The sequence below is a fragment of the Pteropus alecto genome, unplaced genomic scaffold (genome assembly GCF_000325575.1).
Source record: "Pteropus alecto unplaced genomic scaffold, ASM32557v1 scaffold157, whole genome shotgun sequence".
NCBI classification, from domain to species: Eukaryota; Metazoa; Chordata; class Mammalia; order Chiroptera; family Pteropodidae; genus Pteropus; species Pteropus alecto.
This window is the reverse complement of record NW_006440626.1, coordinates 2,464,735-2,483,587: the sequence shown is the minus strand read 5'-3', so window position 1 is coordinate 2,483,587 and position 18,853 is coordinate 2,464,735. Positions and strand designations below refer to the sequence as shown.

At 55.7% G+C, this 18,853-nt stretch overlaps 2 protein-coding genes and 1 non-coding gene across 4 annotated transcripts in view; 1 reads left to right on the top strand and 2 right to left on the bottom strand.

The window, feature by feature from the left end:
* Positions 1–245, bottom strand: part of POLDIP3 (DNA polymerase delta interacting protein 3) — a 23,073-nt gene extending 22,828 nt beyond the window's left edge. Inside the window, exon 1 of the mRNA XM_006917354.3 lies at positions 96–245. Coding sequence (XP_006917416.1) covers positions 96–154 — 59 coding nt within the window. The 5' untranslated portion in view covers positions 155–245. The remainder of the gene's footprint in view (positions 1–95) is intronic.
* A 285-nt stretch (positions 246–530) lies between these two features.
* LOC112484246 lies at positions 531–680 on the top strand. The gene has a single exon (XR_003047963.1). It is a non-coding gene; the product is annotated as a U12 minor spliceosomal RNA (small nuclear RNA).
* Positions 681–4,096: 3,416 nt separating this feature from the next.
* On the bottom strand, positions 4,097–18,607 carry LOC102885442 (NADH-cytochrome b5 reductase 3). Of its 2 annotated transcripts, none has more exons than XM_015593549.2 (8): positions 18,476–18,607; positions 15,748–15,820; positions 15,346–15,452; positions 13,334–13,463; positions 12,746–12,829; positions 12,452–12,537; positions 9,187–9,295; positions 4,097–5,266 (listed from the first exon to the last, which is right to left on the bottom strand). In XM_015593549.2, exons 1-8 carry the CDS (start codon positions 18,557–18,559, stop codon positions 5,094–5,096), a joined length of 846 nt encoding a protein of 281 aa, XP_015449035.1. In that variant the 5' UTR covers positions 18,560–18,607; the 3' UTR covers positions 4,097–5,093. The 2 variants fall into 2 exon arrangements, with proteins under 2 accessions (XP_015449035.1, XP_006917415.1); XM_006917353.3 differs by having other exon boundaries at positions 9,196–9,295.
* Between the last annotated feature and the right edge of the window lie 246 nt (positions 18,608–18,853).

Sequence of the window (18,853 nt, the reverse complement as noted above, 5' to 3'; positions counted from 1 at the left end):
ACGGCCCTCTGCGTTGCGCCGGGCCGCTCCATTCTCCACCCTGAGCCCCGCTAGGCCGCGGGCCCTGAACTGCGAAGGGAGGAAAGGCTGCTCACCGCCCCTTCGCCGCAGCCCCGCGCTTCCGGATAAGCTCATCCAAGGAGATGTCCGCCATCTTACACCACCGAGCCGCTACGATTGCCTCAGCCCTCGAGCCCGCCCCTTCGGTGGCTACGGAGCGACTAGCTGTTTCCGGTGGTCGGCCGACGAACTCTCGCGACAGCTCAAAACAGGCAAGGAGCGGAAGGGGCGGGAGCTCCCCGTGAGCCTTAGCGACACTGACTGCTTATCTGCATACGGCGGGGCGCGCACTACCATCACCTATTCTCCCCGGACAACAAATAAAATGAAAAGTTAGATGAAAGATTTACTAGTGATTAAGATCAACTTTAAAGGAACGGAGCTCTCAGTTCAGCAGTCAACTTTGATACTCACCGTAGGGCTAATGAGAACGAGATTCATAACCTAGGAAGCAACTCCTAATCTCTTTTATGCCTTAAACTTATGAGTAAGGAAAATAACGATTCGGGGTGACGCCCGAATCCTCACTGCCAATGTGAGACGAATTTTTGAGCGGGTAAAGGTTGCCCCTGAGGTGACCCGCCTACTTTGCGGGATGCCTGGGAGTCGCGATCTGCCCGACCCCGTTACCCTAAAAGAAAGAGCAGGCTGGTGACAACTACGTCCTGCTTCCTTTCAGTTCTCTAAGTTACTTTATAGTAGGTGTTATTACAGTGCGCTTGTTTAAAGGGTTCCTCGTGTTCACTTTGGCTTTAATCTGCTATCTTTTCGTCCTTTCGAAAAGCGCAGTGTTTCTTGCTTGTGTAAGTACGACTGGGTTTTTATTATAAAAATGTCATCACTGTAGGAAGTATTGACTCATATCATGGCCTTTTAAATATTGTAATAAAGGTAAACGGATATTTGGCCGTAGTTTACTGGTTATTAAAAAAGAGAGAGAACAGGTTTGTCTGAAGGTAGAAGCAAAGCTGCGTTGGGGGGTGTTTACTCTAAACGAGAATCGGGGCCGGAGGGTGCATTCCTCACCGCCGCGAGTCTGAAGCGGCCCGGTTGTTGTCCTAGCCGCCCTCCACGTTGGTCGGGCCTTCCAAAGTTGCTGACAATGTTTATTATTTATGGCCCGTGAAACTGTCCATTTCTATACAGTTCGTGAACCTAAAGGCGACTTCAGCCAGTTCTCTGAAACTTCCCCCCTATAACTACTGTACAATGTCAGCTGCTTATTTGTGATTGAAAAAGAAAGACACATGCGGCTCCTGGCTGCGCACAGTCGGCGCTCATATTGTGGCTTAAAATGCAGTGCTCACGGGGCTGAGAGCTGGAGGATCGCCTGGGTCACGTGCCAGGGGCACACTTCTTGGCGGCACGACCTTCTCAAGCAAATCGCTTCACCTCTTCGTGCCAGTCTCCTTGATCTGTATAATTGGACAAACAACACAGGTCGTTGCGAATGTCAAATAGACTGATTTCATTAAAGTGTTCCATACATGTAATTGCCTCGATGCAACTCCAGCCTCCAGCACCGAGCTTGGCATGAGGCGGGGTGTTGGATACATGTTTGTCGAATCAATCAATAAAAGATGCAACGTATTTAAAACAGCGCCGATCATGGACTAAGTGCTCTATGAGTTATTATTCTCATCATCATTTTCTAAGCCCAACACTGCCGAGCGGAGTTACGTACTCTTGACAGAACATCTCGCCACGATTAAAAATCCTTTGTCGGAAACTCCGTGGAGACACTGGGCGAGAGAGCTGGGTCTGCGGTCGGCCACCAGACGGAGGAGATTCCAGGTCCCACCTGGCCGTGATTCGGTGCTGCTTGAACCGCGACCACTATCCCCTCCCTCCCTGGGGTGCGAGAGAAGGGCCAAGGCCACGGAAGAGGACCGCGAAGGCAGGTGCATTAGAACGAGGAAGTTCTAGAGGACCAGAGGACCTCAGGAGCTAAGGTCCTGTCGCGCCTGAAAAGGTAAAAAAAAGTCCCTTAAATTATTTTTTAAAGCCAGCACAATAGGGTCATTAATGGAGATCAACTTTTTTCTGGAATTGTCAGCGGGGTGGCCCGCCCCCAGGGGGCATTTCAGAGCTTTGCAGGGTTGTGTTTGGTTGTCTCGGCGACAGGGATCCGGTCACGTGGGGGTGGACTAGGGTGGGGCGGCCTGCCTGCCCTCCCAACGCTGGCGACATTCCTGGAGCCTAGAGATCCGTTACGATTCTCTGAGACAGGCTTCACTCCATTTCTTGTATTAAATACGCAAGACTTTTTGCCTGGTATGAAAAATGGAGTTGCCAGCAATGCTGCTGCGCAGTAGCCAAGGAATCAGGTCCCTCTTTGTTTGGAAATTGATCGCCCCACCCCGCTGCTGGGGGACTGGGGCATTTACAGGCTGAAATGTGCATCATTTTAAACAGTCTTTTCCTTTCTTGCTTTTATAGTATAGTTATAGGTTTGTGTGTTTTTAAAAGAAATTATTCTGTGTGTAGGTTGGTGATATTACTTGTGAATCACTTCAGGAGGGTAAAGGTGCTGCTGTAAATATTCTTTTAAAATGGTGTCAGGTCTGAGAGGATGGAGAATCACTGACCAAGTTCACACACCCATTTTAAAGATGGGGAGACTGAGCCTGAGGGAGAGGCCGGGCCCAGTTCATGTCCTTCCCAGCTCCAGAAGACGGCCTTTCATGGGCTCAGGCAGGTGTGTGGTCAGACCAGACACTCAAGCCTGTCTTCTCGTCCAGACTGGGACAAGAACGAGAAGGCCTACTGTGTGCAGTGCTCAGCAGGGTCTCCAGCACACAGTGGGTGTGGGGAAGGGCCACTGAGGCCTGGGCTTCCTAGGCTGAGTCCCAGCCCTGCCTGCCCCAGTACATGTGAGGGCCAGGACGTGGGCACTGGGGACAGAATGGAAGGTGAGTTGTTGAGAGAAAGGGGCTCCCCTGGTACCCAAGGTGTGGCCTTGGGTGAGCTCCCCCATCCTGTCCTCTCCAGCCTCATCATCACAGTCCTCTCAGCCACCTGCATCCTCTGATCTGCCTGGAAGATTATTCCACAACCTCTGCACTTGCTGCTTCCACCGCCTTGCACACCTACCCCAGCACGGCCAGCTCCTTCCCGTCACATCCCAGCATAAATGCCATCTCTGAGAGGCCTTTCCTGCCACCCTCACTCCCACACAGTCTCATTACCATCATCATTTGTTCCTTGTTTGATGCCTTTCTCAGTAGCACCCCAGAAGCAGTGAAGGGCGTGTTGGGGTAGCCACAGCCGAGTCCCCAGCACCCGGAACAGTGCACGAATGGACGCGGGAACTAGCGGACACCCTTCCACCTTGGAGCCTTCCACAGGGCAGGACAACACCCGCCTCACCTCCAGCCCCACCACCCGAAAGCCATTCATTGCCAAGCCTGTCTTTCCAGCAGAAAATGGGGCTAGTGACGTCCCCCTATCTCTTAGGGCTGTCAGGAGGAGACAGCGAAAAGGAAGACACTGGGGACATCCAGAGTTGTCCAAAGACAGGGCTGGAGATGCCTTTAACTCGGTGAGATGATCTGAAGAAGGGCGGGCATGAGGGGAGGGTGTACACATTAGACTCCCATGTCCGGAGGCCCTGGCCCAGCCTTCTGCCTCCTGGAATCTAACCGAAAATAAATCGTCTGGAAAGAGGGTGAAGATGGCCATTGTTACTTACAAGATTCACAAAGTGGGAACAGCCTAACTGTCTAACCATAGGGCACTCGCTACACACTGAATCATGACCCACCTGGGTTTACAGAGAGGCTGTGATGACTCTGGGGAAAAGCAGTGGCTGCACGGTAGATCCTGTGGTTTCATTACAGTGATCAGTGTTTGCCTCTGGATGCCCAGTATTATTTTTTTTCCTGTGCATACTTTTCCGTACTCTCCAAATTTCCCACAACAAACACACACACACACACATCAGAATAAATGCCAGGCTTTGCACAACCCCGTCCTGTGCCCCCTCCCTGCCGCCCCCACAGTGGCACGGGTCACAGCCTCAGGAGCTGTGGAAGGGTTCATATTAGCAAAGTTTTATTTCAACTTTTCTTCTGCTCATAAATGACTGAAAAAGCCGACAGGCAAGAGACTAACCCGCTGTTGTATGACAGCGACGTGGTGGCCACAGAGAACGCAGCAGACAAGGGCTCTGCTCAGAATCTCCCCCACGTCGGAGGCAGGCAGCGGGAGGGGTGGGTTTGAGACAAGGAATAAATAGCATCATCTTAGCTCTGCCATCAGGGCTGGTGGCCCAAGACCCTGAGGTGATAGATCTGACTGCCGATGCCGAGTTGACAGCTTGGAAGCCCCAAAGCTGCCCGAATGTTTGGGTGTGTTGGGGAAAATGGAGAGGGTTCGGGAGGGCCCGTGTGCCAACTGGCAAGGCCCTTGGCCACCCCTCCTCCCAACCAGCTGGTGGAGAGCCAAGCTCCCTGCTGGCCAGGCCTGCCTGGGCCCTGGCAGGGGCAGCCCATCGTTCCCAGGACTTTTGGGTGGTACCTGTCATGTAGTGTTAGGTGCTGAGGCCTGGCCTGGCCCTGAGGCAGGTAGTGATGGGCGGCAGGTGAGGATCCCAAGGTGGTGGCAGGGGAGACCCTGGCACCTGCAGCTCTGGGCTGCCTGGGCATGTATTTATTTCCACACTGCAGTCCACTCTGGGACTGGGGGGTGGAGCACGGTGCTGACGGCCTCAGCCCAGCAGTGTGGGGAGTGTGGGGGTGAGGGACGGACAGGGCCTGGGACCCAGCATCAATGGTGAGAACCGGTGAGGGCTAGTCAGGAACCCGCCCTGAAGGTGGCCGGTGGTGGCCCACCTGCAATAGAACCCCGCTCCTGAAGGGGCCCCCTGAGGGCCAGCCCAGCGGGGTGACCACCCAGGTGTGGTGGGCAGGCTAGGCTGAGCCCCAGGCCAAAGTGTGAGATGTGGCGGAAAGTGACGTTGGGGCATGAGGGCTGGGTGCGGACAGGGCACGTGAGGACGCGAGGCGGGCGCGTGGGGGGCCAGTGCCCGGCCGTCAGAAGGTGAAGCAGCGCTCCTTGGGGTGGCCCACACGATCCAGGTTGGGCAGGCAGGCGTACTGGATCATGGGCGGGGGTCCGCACATCAGCACCAGCGGCTCCTCCTCCGGGGGCGGCAGGTGGTCGCGGATCATCTCCTCGTTCACAAAGCCCTGGCTGTAGTCCCAGGCTGCGGGGCAGGAGACTGGGTGAGTCCAAGTGAGGCCCTGGGAGCAGTGACGACCACCCACCTGCCCGACGCCCCTCCACCCCCTACCCCCCGATGAAGCCCCTGTGCCGCGAACCCCTCCCTCTTTCAACAAGCAGTGAAGAGTGAAGAGGTGGATCCGAGCGAACCTCTCCCGGAGGCCCAGGCCCAGCCTGGCTCACCCATCGCACAAGCGCGAGCCCTTCTCACGTCCCAGTTTGCAAAGCCTTCCGCTTCCACGCGGCCTCTCGGGCGGCCCTCAGAACCACCTTGTGGGTGAACAGGAAGGGGGTCACTGAACCCACCTTACAGATGTGGTCACTGAGGCCCAGAGGACCCAGAATTGAGTTGTCCAAGGTCACACAATGAGGCATGCACAAGGCTGGAATGTGAACTCCAGATCCAAGAGGCCCCCCCAAGCCGGTGTCCAGCCTCGGGCTCAAGGTCAAAGTAGCATCCTCCACCACCATCATTTCGGCAGGCCCACTGTCTGGCTCCTGTCCCCACCAGGGCGCAGGCCCGTGAGGAGCCCTGTCGGGCCCACAGGTGTGTTCCCAGTGATTAGACAGCCCGGCGCCTAGTAGTTGCTTATTAATAATGAACGAAGGACTGCGTCTCAAATAAGCAATTGATGAGCCTGAAAATAGCAAGGCCCGGACACAAACGGAAGTTCCAGATGCGCTGGCAGGGGCTCCCTCTCGGTCTTGCCTGTCTCCCTATCTTGCACACTCACATGCACAGCTTGTCCCCAGGTTCCACCTGAGATCCGAGAACCGGTGAGGGCTAGTCAGGAACCCGCCCTGACTAGCACAGCTTGTCCCCAGGTTTCACCTGAGATCTGGAACCTTCTCCTGTTCCTCCAAATGACTGACAGTACCCGTAGTGAGAACCTGGCACCCCGAGGCTGCAAGGGCTCTACTCCAACATGGACCTCAAGGACTGACCCTCCGCAAGGGCTGCTCACAGACAGAGACTCCCCAACCCGGGCACACGGTGGCTTAACGGGGACCAAGGGCTGGCAGGAGTCTGACAGGGGAATGGGGCTCTGACATTTGGGGGCCGTGTGGCGGCAGAAGAGATGAAGACAGACACCCACCCTGGTTCCAGGTTTGGCTTCCAATCTGCTGGGCAAACGACCCCTCTGTGCCTCAGTTTCCACATGTGTACTCAGTGCCGTCCACCCACCTCGCGGGGTTATGAGGTCTGGGTGAGAGGTCTCCCCACCTTCTTCCAAAGAGGTTGCCCTAACGAGTTGCCTTTTCTTTTGAATGATCACCAGAGAACCCCGGGTGAAACGCCCCTTCCTTTGTGGTTCTTCAAACACTACTTGGGGACCGAGGGCACATGCTGGCCATGCAGCTACGGTCCTCTCAAACGACCGCTGCGCCAAGCAGCTCAGCCCCAGAGGGACAGACAAACAGAGGGACCTGCGGATGCCCCCCACCTGCCACATGCTCCCTCCCCTCTGGCCACCTCCTGATCTCACTGTGGGTGCCTGACCCCAGCCAGCCTCTGAGCTCTGGCCAATGGGTGGGGTGACCACCCAGGCAGATCCTCTAGCTAGGCTCCAGAGGGGTCGGTCACAAAGAGGTGGCAGGCAGATAAATGGAAGGTAGGAGGCAGGGCTGAGCAGGAACGTGAATAGCAGATGGGCGAGGTGGGGAAGAGACAGAGAGACACTGCCTCCATCAGAGGTGCCCAGTCTTCCATCAGGACTGGCTGAGGCTGAGGGATGCTTTCATACCCTGAGTCCCTCCAGCCCTCAGTACCCGATTATCTGGCTTATCTGTTTTTCACAATCTGGAAGAGCCTCGCTAACACCCTTGATGCCAACAGAATCGCAGCTGTGGAAGCCAAGGTCAGGAGGAGGTGACTGAGGGACCTTGCCTAGATGGATAACACTTAGTGCATCACACTGTGTCTACTCGGTGGGAGGGGCCGAGACAGTCTCAGCTGGTCTGGGGACCAGGAAAAGTCTGTTCTGCTGAGCAATGGAGTATTCTTTCTTTCATGGATAGTGCTCCAAGTAACTGACCCCATTTCTCTTTTTACTCTGGCTGCTGGGAAGCTTGGAATGACATGCATGGCCCACCTGGGGCGAGTGTGCATTCCAGTCCACGTTTTCGTACAAACGTCATTCCCGATTCCATTTTATGGCCCTGCCTTTGTTCTTCTCAGTCCACTTTCCATTTGTACCACTTGGACTCGCTCCATGAGCCTTTGGAAGCTGCCTAAACTCTCTTCTGGAAGGGGGCAGAGCACGGACAATATTTTTACAGCCGGGCAATAGATCTGAAAGGACTTTGTAAAAAAAATGCATGGAACTGTATTTACTAGTGTATAAAACGTGCCGATCTATAAGAGACATCTCAGTTTTACAAGGATTTTTAAAGATAGTGGATTTTCCTTTATACATGTACTGAAGGTGGCTTTGTTGGGGAAACATAAGTCAGCTGCATGTGCCACCTGAGCTGGCCCCTCTCCCTGCTCCTCTGCTTAGCGCCACAATAGCCATGCTGGCCAGTTACCATTTTCTTTCTCAAAATCTAGAATTTCACCTTATACCAAACATCATAGAAATACCCCAACTATTCTTGAATCGTGGGTCAGGATAATAGGAGACCACTCAACTGTACCTCCCCTGGCGGGTAACTGGGTGCTGTTAAAACAGTCCCAGGAGGCAGCACTTTGCCCTTGGCGTTGCCACGTGCTGCCACCAGGGGTCAGCGCTGGTGCCCTCCCAGGACCAGGGCCTTCTATGGGCAAAAGGCCAGGACACGCCCATACCGGCTCAGGAACCAACCCTATCACACCATCAGGACCTGGGGCCGGAACAGGGCTAACCCACCCTCATTTTCCTCCTTTCCACTGAGGCCTGGTATGAGATAAATGTTCATATCTTTACCAGAACAAGCGCAGCCCTGCCTCCCAGAACCAGCGCCCCTGCCCCGCCTCTACTCCTGACCCCCTTCCCGACTCCGCTGTGTTTTTCCCGGGTCTCACTACAACCGCCTGCTATGCTAATTGCTGATAAGCCCGTTTCCTGTTCATCCCACTAGAACATCATCGGCCCATGGGGCCATGCTGGCTTCATGAACACACGGAGCAGAGGGTCAAACCAGGAAGGGACCTGCCTAGCTCAGATGAGCTGGCCTAGGACAGCTGGTCCAGCCGAAGGCCTTGGGACATGGGTGTCAGGTCCACCAACCCGCCCAGGTCCGGCTCTCAGCGGGAAGGCCCAGGACCTGATTTGGTCAACCCGAGAGGGCGGCTCCTCTCTCAGGGATGGACCCAAATGACCCAGCTTGTGAGACGGGTGCCAGCCCCCAGCCCACCTGCTCATTTCTGGGTAAAGAACAGCGCTGTGTGTTCCCCGCACCGTGGATGAGTCCCAGGGAACCGTGGGGCTGGGTGAGGAGCGGGAGGCCCAGCAAGGGCAGGGCAGGGCGGCAGGACGTGAACGGGATTACAAGCTGGCGCCCACACGGGTGCTTCGAAAATGCCCAGTTTCTAACATTGAGAAATTTCTCATGAAAATTTCACCCCCACTCCAACTCGAGACCTGGAGACCCAGCCCAGAGGGAGCCCCCAGCCAAGGGGAGAAGGCTGGCCTTCTCTGTCCGGCAGGGGGCAAGGCCTGGCTGGCACCGGAGGAGCATGTGAGTTCAAGCCCCTGCTCTGGGAACTTGCTCTAGCTGTGTGACATGGGGCACTGACTTTCCCTCTCTGATCCTTCCTCCTTCCTCATCTGCAGGTGGGTCGCACCACCTCCCTCTCACGGGGCCATGGCGAGAGCATGCACCAAAGGAGACCATGTGAGCAGAAGCCTCAGCACCGCAGTGGGCTCAGCACAGGTGAGCCATGGGCCAGCACCCCACCCCACCTGCCTGCCTCAGGCTTACCTTGCTCACCTTCAGGGGCTTTGTCCACCGTGTACCAGAGCTTGAAGCGTGCAGAGTGTTCGTTCCTCAGCTCTTCCAGCTCAGGCCGCAGCAGGATGTCCTTCTCAGTCTGTGGGGGGACAGGGCCCAGGAGTCAGAAGGGATGGTGACAGGGATTGCCCTTGGTGACACTCCTCGCCCAACGGCTCGTCATCCTGTCACCCACGGGCCACCCGCTTGGCGAAGCTTCCAGGAACGCAGACCGGCGTAGCTCACCAGACTCCAGGAACACTCACCCCACCCTCTCCTCATCTTGCCTCAGGAGCGGATAAAAGCTACAGGTGAAGACGTTGCCGATATAATGGGGAGTGGAGAGAGCAGAAAACAGAACTTCAGATGGGAAAGCTCAAGTATGGGACAAAGGCGAGAGACTAGAAGGAAATATGCCGAAATATGAATCGTGATTATCCCTAGGGGTCGGTTTAACACCTAAAATAACAACTGCTTTAGTTGAAGGAATGAGGGTTCACCACCCTCGTCCCTGGGGCAAGCCTTTATGTTCCGGCTTTCCAGTGTGCACAGCTATAAATTAGGACATAGATACCTGGTAGCCCCGCAGGGCCGGACAGAGGTCAGCCTACTGCCATCTCCTCCAGGAAGCCTTCCCAGAACCCCCAGGGCTGTGCCAGAGAGTGTCCGTCTTCCTACACCTCTGCCAGCACTGGGTAAGAACTGTTTCCTCTTTGCCAGTCAGACTGATGGAAAGTAAATCTCGTGTTTAATAAATAAGTTTGCCATTGGTCTAGTCATATCTTTTCTTATGACTTTGTACTCTTTACATTAAGGGTATTAATTTTTATTGGTGATGCATTATCTATTTATATGTCCCCCCACCCCGGGAGCTTTAATTTTTTTTTTTTTTTCAGTAGGGGACTCTAAGGGCTCACCTTTGGGGTCTTGCTTAGACTAATCATCCTCATTCATTCATTCAACAATACTTGTAAAAATCTCAACTACTACTTTTAAAGCTTCGTTTTGTTTTCATATGTACACACTTTTAACCTAAACTTCATTTTGTTATAAAGTGACGTAGGGACATACTTAGTGTTCCCCAAACGTATAACAATTAACCCAATACTCCTTTTCCTCTCTCCACTCAGGTTTCAGACGTCACCCGCATCAGAGACACAGTCTCGTATGTACTTGGGTCTGTTTCTAGGTCAGACTTGTTCGACAGGACTTTCTGCAATGATCGGAATGTTCTACATCTGTGTTGTTCAATGTGGTAACCACTGGCCACAGGTAGCTATGGGACCCATGCAATGTGGCCAGCGAGACTGGGAGAGTAAGCTTTTAATTTTATTTAACCTTGATTCATTTAAATGTAAATAGCAACATATTCTAGCATATTCCAGCACAGTCTAGACTTGCATTGTGTTACCCAGAAAGGCATTAAGTCCGGGAAGCCAGGTGTCATGTGTGGCTCTAGAACCATGTTTTCATCACGGATGCTGTTTAGTATGTTTTAACATCTAGTGCTCCTCGTTATTCTTTTTCAAAACTGACTTGGCTGTGCATATATGCTTCGCCTGTGGGACCATTTTATTATTTTTTCATACGACAGGGAAGAAAATACCCGCCTGGGAATGAGTATTAGTTTATAAAGAACCAACGACACCTTGAGAGCATCAGTCTCTCTGGCCAAGAAGAAGGCATGCCCCACTGGTATGAACCGTCCCGTAACGTCCCTCTGAAAAGCCGTGTTTCCTTATGGCCAAGGCTGGTGCGGAGCCCCGAGCTTTCCCGACTCAGGACACGGGAAGGAGGGAGGGGCAACAGCCTGGCTGCAGCAAAGCAGTGTTTCTCAGGGTGTCGCCTGTGACCTCCTGGGGTGTCGGAGACCCTTCAGAGGGCCCCTGAGGTCAAAACGATTTTCATATAACATTAAGACGCTTCATTTCTCACTCTCGCGCCCTCATCAATGCACGGCGGGACTTCCAGAGGCTTTATGACTTGAGATACTGCACCGACCGAACGCAGAAACACGTGGAATCCAGCCGCTTCTCTTAAGCCGGATGTTACAAAAGGTTTGCAAAAATGTAAAGCAAAACAATGGCCTCTAAAATATAGTTATTTTCCATAAAATATGCTCTGATTCGAGTCTTGGTTCCACCACTTCCTGGGTCCACCGCTTCCCCTCTCTGGCCCTCTGTGTCCAGAGCTTACAAAGGTGGGGCAGTCCCAGCGCCCCGGCTAACGGGCAGCAGGCTCGAAGATGCCCTGCGTAGGTGAGAGATGGCGGACGGCCTCCGCTGGGACTAACCCAGCACCACCAAGTCGAACCGCTGCTCCCCCTCCCTCCCCACCAGCAGCTTGGAATTTCTGGCTCTTTCCACCTTCCCCCTGGGACTAGTCAAGGCCACCTTGGCTGGCCACAGAGCAAGGTTTTATAGCTGTGCAGGAGTCCAAAGACCTCGGGCAAGCCCCTCTCCCTCTGGGCTTGGTTTCCTCGCAGATGGACAGTGCAGAGCCCGGGCCAGAGGGACGCTGGGGCAAGCTGACCTGAACCGTATCTGCGAGGGAGGTACAGGGGGCCTGGGCATGGCTCCCACACTGCAGGGAGGGGGTGTCTCAGCTTCCCCTAAAGGGGCGTCGCTTTACAAAATCCACGTAATCAACCCTGAAACACTGAACGAGGAAAGAGCCTTGCGACGACCTTGCTTTATCAGCTCATTCCAGCTGAGGGAGCAAAGCCCAGAGGGAAAATGTCTTGGCTAAGGGCACACAGCAGGCGAGGGCAGACAGGGAGGGTGGGGAGGACGGCATGCACTTAGGAGGGACCAGGTCCAAACCCTGCCCAACGTGCCTAGCTCGGGGACCTGGTACGGGTGTTCTCTCGGTACCTCATCTGTGAAACGGCCCCTCTGTCCCCAGGCTGGCCCCAGCCCAGGCCGGCATTTGCCTACTTCACTGGTGGGTTCTGAGCTCTGTTTGTGGAGGGAGCTCTGAGGTTCGGAGGAAGAAGCTGGGGGGAGCACAGCTCAGGTGGGGGGTGCTCTAGGTACCTCACCCCTCTCCACTCCCAAGCATCAGGTCACTGGGCTCTGGGCTGAAAAGCCTGGCCCTCACCTGCTGCTGCTAAGCTGCCTGTGAACAGAATGTTCGGAGCACCCCTCACATTTCAGCAGTCCTGAGCATCCACGCGGACCCATAATCATGCCTTGCCAGGCCCAGTGTCCCCCCTCAGCAGGAGCTGGGTCTGCACATCTCCAGAACGTCCACTGACCTGGTTGGCAAACAGCAGATGGCACACAGTGTGGTCATCTGGGTCCTTCATGATGGCACGAATCACCTGCAGCATTGGGGTGATGCCTGCAAAATGGTAACCCCCACACGCTGAGTGAGCGCCTGCTGCATACTTACAGGCAGTTGCCCAGGGGACGGTGCAGGACAACTGGGCCTGGGTCCCTGACCTCGGGCAGCTCACAATCGCTCAACCCTATGCCCCGTCCCACGCCCTGACCCCCACCCATGACATCCACCCACTGGGGACTCCGTGAGGGGCTCCGCGTCCACGTACCTGTTCCTCCCGCGATCATGCCGACAGACTTCGCTGTCTTGATGACGGGGTTGGATTTCTTGTCTGGACGGATGGCAAACTTTCCTGGGGGAGAGGAGAAGGGGTGAGGCCCAGCTCTCAAACACAGGTGTTTGGGAGTCATTTAGGCTGGAGAACCTGGCCCCGCTTAGGGGCCCGAGGTACGGGCAGCCACCATACAAACGCAGCCAGGAATGGTGAGGGAGAGAATGGGCAGGCGGGGTACCAGGGCCACTCGAATGCCCAGAGGGACACAGGGATCAGCCCTTCATGCAGATGGCATGGGGTGCAGCGCAGAGGCTGGCAGACGGGAGGCACTCCGGCACAACCCTTTGGCTTGTGTTCAGCCAAATGAGGCTGGTTTGTGGGTCGGATGTGGGCCCCGAGGGCAGCCAATTTGCAACCCCTGTGCTTGCCAACTTATTCCCTTTACAGCTGGGGAAACTGAGGCCCCAGAGACGAGGCATCTTGCCCAACAAGAATCACCCATCCGGACAGCAGCAGAGTCAGGACCTGCACCCAGCATTCACAGGACCAGCTGGGTCCTCGGGGAATTCCAACCCGATTCACCTTTGCCCTGGTAGACCAGCAGCCCGTTCGGGCCCCGGAAGTCGATGGTGTCTCCGATCTTCAGGCTTTCCACGTACTGGGACATCTTCCCTCCAGCGGGAAACTTGGGATGGGTGTCTTTGAAGTAAACCTGCAAGACACACCCACAGTCCTCGGTCCCCAGTTTCCAGGGTTGCAGGGTAAGCTTTGGGCCACCGTGGGAAGTGCCTCTTAGGGGGCTCTTCTGCAGCCCTGTGTGGCCTTCTCACGCAGTGCCCCATCTGCCCATGAAACTTACCTGCCTGTGTCCTGTACCCCCAGCAGTCTGCCCTCCCCCTAACGTGTCCTTGGAACGAACAGCCTCAGCCTGGTGTACACAGGGCGACCAATCTAGGCCTTGATTTGATGCATAAACATTCCACCGAGAACTCTGTGTCCCCCTTCCTGAAGCAAGATTCTGACGGCCATCAGCACAGTGAAGGCTAAGGCTCCGGGAAGTCAGCTCAGCCACGCCCTCCTGGGGGACATTCAGTTCCTTCCATTTTGTGCTGTCATAAAAACATCAAACTTCCTGCCCTGTGCCCTTTGGGATTTCGGCTTTGTGTGTGTGCGGCGGGGAGTACGGGGAGATGGAGGCAGTCCGAGCACAGCGTATGCCAGGCCAGGCCTCTGACCCTGATCCGAGGCCAAGGGCCAGCGAGGTCTCTGAGCCAGGAGGGTCACTGTGAGTTTCTCATCCTCTCCTTGAATCCCCCCATGTTCTCCGCATCTGGCCTGAGTGATTAAGACAAGAATAGCTGCTCGGACCCTCGCCACCGTCTCTCAGCTGCTGGACAAAGCCCCAAGCTTCCGGGGGCCTCCAAGGCCCTGCCTGGCCCCGCCGGCCTCTCCCACCTCTCTCATCTCGAGCCACCGCCCTCCCGCGGGTCTCCTACTGACCTCAGGTCCTTTGCACCTGGAAGGTCCTTCTCCTCCCTCTTCTCACTGCAAGATCTCACCTCACTATGAATGCTCAGGGGGCGGCTCTCATCACCCCACTCCGGCCTGTTCCAAGCACTCAGTCCTGTGTCCTCGCCCCCTGGAATAAGCACTGACCTCTGTGTGACCATGTGTTCACTGTCTGCTCTCCAGCCAATGACAGGCTCCTGAGGCCAGGCCTGGGTACCCAGCTTAGGGTCTAAATGACACCAAGGTAAGAAGCGACCCAGACCAGAACCAGGACAACTCCCTTCCTGCCCTCACAGACCCAGCACCTGCCCCAAGACTCAGCAAGGGGCTCTGCCTCTGACCCAGTCCTGGGGCAGGTGCTGGGTCCGTGCTGGGTCTCTAGAGCAGGTGCTCTGGGGATTAGGCCTGGACTGGTCTGGATCTGTTGGATGTGTAATCGGAGAATGTGGGTCGCTGCTGTAAAGCTTGTTTCTAGTTTTCATAAAAATGTCCCCTGCTGCAGTTGTCACTTCTCTTTCCACTGAGCACAATGTTTTTATGATCCTGGCTGGTCATTCTGTATCTCTCTGGTCTGTCACCGCTAACGGCTGCATCTTCTCCCTGGCCCGTGACAGGCTCCAGAAGGCTTGTCACCCCAGCTCCCAAGACGACGCGCCGTGAGCTCCTCACACCGCACCCCTAGCGAGTTTGCAGTTGCCTCTCAGGGAATCATGCTCAGGAGAGGACCTGCTGGTCACAGAGCCTGTGCATCGAGTGTGGCGGAGCGGGTGCCTCGGCCACCATCAGGTGCTCAGCTCCGAGAGCAGGAAAGTGAGCCCTGCGCCTGCCGATCGACCTTCCCGGTTCCTCTTCCACAGACGAGCAGCCCCATGTGAAGACACTTAGCCCGAGCCCAGGCCCTGCCCTCTGCCGAGACCCCCACATGTGGCTTTTGCTGGCAACTACAATTTGTTTTTCACTCAGAAATCGGGCACAGGGAGCCCTGGGCCTTCAGACCCCAGGCTGTGGGGAACGTGGGTCCCCCGGAGGCCTCGGCTGTGATGGAGGCATCCCCGCCCCGCACGGGCACAGCAGCGAAACCTCACCTTGATGACCAGGTCCACGAAGCCCTTGTCGTCATCACTGGAGACAGGCGTGTAGGGCCGAATGACCAGGTTTCCGTCGATTCGCGCCGAGAGGTAGATGTGCTGGCCTGCAGGATGGACAGGGGTGGCCCTGGGTCAGGGACCGCCCCCACCGGGTCCGCCGGGCCTCGGTGACCGGTTGCCTTGTGCCCGCCCTGCTCGGCTCCCACAGCCCAGCCCCTCACCACCACACCTCTGCTCACGCTGGTGCCACGGCCGGGACCCCAGGGCACTTCCCCTCATTCTGATATTTACCCTCGAGGGCAGAGGGAGACTGTCACCTTCTCTTTGAAGCCTTCCCTGCTTTCCCTAGTCGAAGTACAAAGTCCCCACCTCTCTGACCTAGCGCCCGGCTCCACTCACCAACAGGGAGGCCCAGGATGTGCTGCGGTGACGGCAGGGCGAAGCGGAACCGCCGGGTGTCATGGCTGATGACCTACAAAGAGGCCCAAGCTGTTGGGACGGCACCCAGGGCAGAGGGGCCAACCGGCCCCTGGGTCGCTGAGAGAAGCCGCACTGGTGCTCACCATATGTGGACACACGACCTGCACGCGTGTGTGTGAGGGCAGAGGTCAGGCACACACTGGCTCAGAGAAGGGCAGTGACCTGCCCAGGGCCACACAGCAAGGTGGTCAGAATGACAAGTGAACTCAGGATCCCAAAGGGAGGCTGCCAAACGGCCCAGAAAATTCCAGGGACAGAAGGGAGAGATTCCCCTCTGCCATCGGCTTGAGCAGTGTCCTGAGGTGGCAGGAAGAACTTGGGGACTGGGCTGGCAAACTAGGGGTAGAGCTGAGACAAGGCCTTATGTGCCCAGGCCTAGACTCAAGAGAGGGGCTCTAGAAACCACCATACTCAAAGCCACCTGAGAACCAGGGCAGCCACGACCCTGTGGCTGGCGGCACAGGGCGGAAGGCGCACGGTCCCCGGGTGGGGCAGAGGCTGCCTGAGGTGAAGGAGCCGAGACAAACGCCCCAGAATCCTTGGTCTTAAACCAAGGCCAGCGAAGCTGTGGTCTGAACCTAGCACTCTGACTCCTGACCTGGGCCCCACCAGGCCCCTATGGGGTTTCCCCTTCACCCGGTGCAGCCAGGAGCGTGGGTGTGGAGGGGCAGAGCGTGTTCACGTGAGGCTAGGTGAAGTGGCAAGGCCTCCTGATGGACATTGTTCTTACTCAGAAAGAGGGACATGGACTTCTCCAAAGAAACAGTGTCGCCCTGAGCATCACTGAAGTGTGCAAGCAGAGGAAGGTGGCCTGGATCTCAGGAAGGACGGCACCCAGCCGCCACTTAAGACACAGGGCTTGTTGGTGGACCTCTCTGCCCTGGAAGCCTCTGCCCTCCGGCCACATAGGGTCTCAAGGCCTCCTGGGAGCAGGTTCCAGGATTACTGACTGGTCCTGGGGCTCAAGGTCGGAAACCCACACGCCAGACAATTTTTGGAGGAAGAAGAGAAATGAGGGAAAGATACTGATTATTATTGTGCTGGGCAACCTCTAGCGGGGCACAGCACAGCACTGGCATCCAGGAGGCTGCTGGCCATGATGACCTCAGCGGCAGACTCTCAGAGCTTCGGGGGACCGTGCAGTCGCCTGGTCCAGTTTAGTTCAGAGGCAAAGGGCAGGCAGCAGGGGCCCTTCCCCGTGCCAGTGGTGGAACACAGCAAAAGCATCAAAAAGCAGACCCGTCTGCTGACCCTGCAAAGCCCCCATTAGGCTACAATTGTGGGGGGAGGGGGAGATTTAACATACTCAAAGGGGACTGGAGGTCCACATGCGACATCCCTATGACGCAATGCTAGACAGTCGTCAACAATAAGGAATCAGCCTTGGGTTAGACGTGAAAAGATGTCCATGTTACATGGCTGCGTAAAAAAATCAGGTTATTAAAAAAGAGAAACTCAGTACATACACACCTGAACCTCCACACGTCATATCTACACAAACATGACACCCAGAAAAGGCTCGTGCTGACCCGTGAATGAGATCTCTGTGGGTGAAGGAGGGGGCATGAGGGATGGGGGAGGGGATCATTCACACTTCAAAAGCAGAATTTTTATAAAAAAGGAAATAAGGAAAACATTTTTTAAAAGGTTAAGATTTCAAAACATTAAGATTTCGTTTTAGTGAGAAAAAAATGTCTATAAAACATATTGAAAGGGTAAGTGTGGTCTCACAGAGGAAGGGGTAACTTTTTTTTTCTTTAGCCTCTCTCTGGTTTTTAACTCTTCTGTGAACTCCTGGTACAATCATAGATACACATCCCACCAGCCACGAGAAGCCCCAGCTCTGCGCCAAGGAGACTTGAGGCTCCTACGGAACCCGGGGCCTCTCGGGCAGGTGAATCTCTGCTCCATGACTCAAGTTTTTCCGGTCACACCCTTCTTGAGGCAGCTGCAGGTGGCCAGAAATAGCGTGAGGGAGGGGCTCGGATAGGGGAAGAGTAAGGAGGAAGGCGGCCCTTAGCGGCACAGGGCGAAGGAGGAAGGGGATGGTTTTCAATCACAATCAGAAGTTTGCAAAGGGAAATGTCCCACGAGGTGGCAGGAGGGAGCCTGGCAGAGGGGCAGATGGAGTCACAGTGGCATCAGGCGATCAGGCAGGGCATCTGCGCAGATGTAACAAGCCAGGCCCTGAGCAGATGGCCCTGGGGGGCGGGGAAGAGGGAGGGGCAGTGCGAGGAGGAGCACCCGGGACCACCGGGAGGCCTGAGTCCTGGTTCTACCTGTAACTTACAGTGTGACCTCTTTCATCCTGCTTTCCCACCTGTTAAATGAGTGCTTGAACCCAAAAGTCCTGAGGGTCCCTCCCACCTGGACGGTCTGTAGGACAGTGCGTGTGGTTCGGAGAATGCGCTCTGTGGTCAGAGCCCTGGTTTCGAATCACTTTGCCACTCAGCGGTAGCTACAGAAATGGACCTCACCTGCTTTATCCATCTCTAAAATGGGCAGGTGACAGGACCTACTTCAAAGGAGCCACATCCTGAGCACATAGTAGGTGCTTGGGAAATGCCGTGATACTGACAAGGAGAGAGGTGCCTCTGGGGGCCCACGCCCTGTGACCCCTCCCCGCCATGTGGGGTCTGACGGTCACCTCCTTGTCGATGAGCCGCAGCGGGTACTTGATGTCCGGGCTCTCGAGAGTGATGGCCGGGGCGGAGCGCTGGAACAGCTTCATGAGCAGGTTGTAGAGGAACCAGACTGGGGAGAGGACCACGTGGCCCAACTGAAACGACAGGACAGACCCACGAGGTCAGCGCGGGCATGGGGAGGGGCCTGCTCCCTGCCTTTTCCTCAAACGCGCCCATTGGTTCACACCTCCAGGCTTTTGCTCACGCTATCCCCACTGTTGGGAACACCTCGCCATCCTCATTCAGAGAACCTCCCGTCATGCATTTTGGCACTGGCTGGGAGGAGCTACAGAAAGCAGACTCATGAAACCCATCACTGCATTACTAAGTCCGTTTCCCCC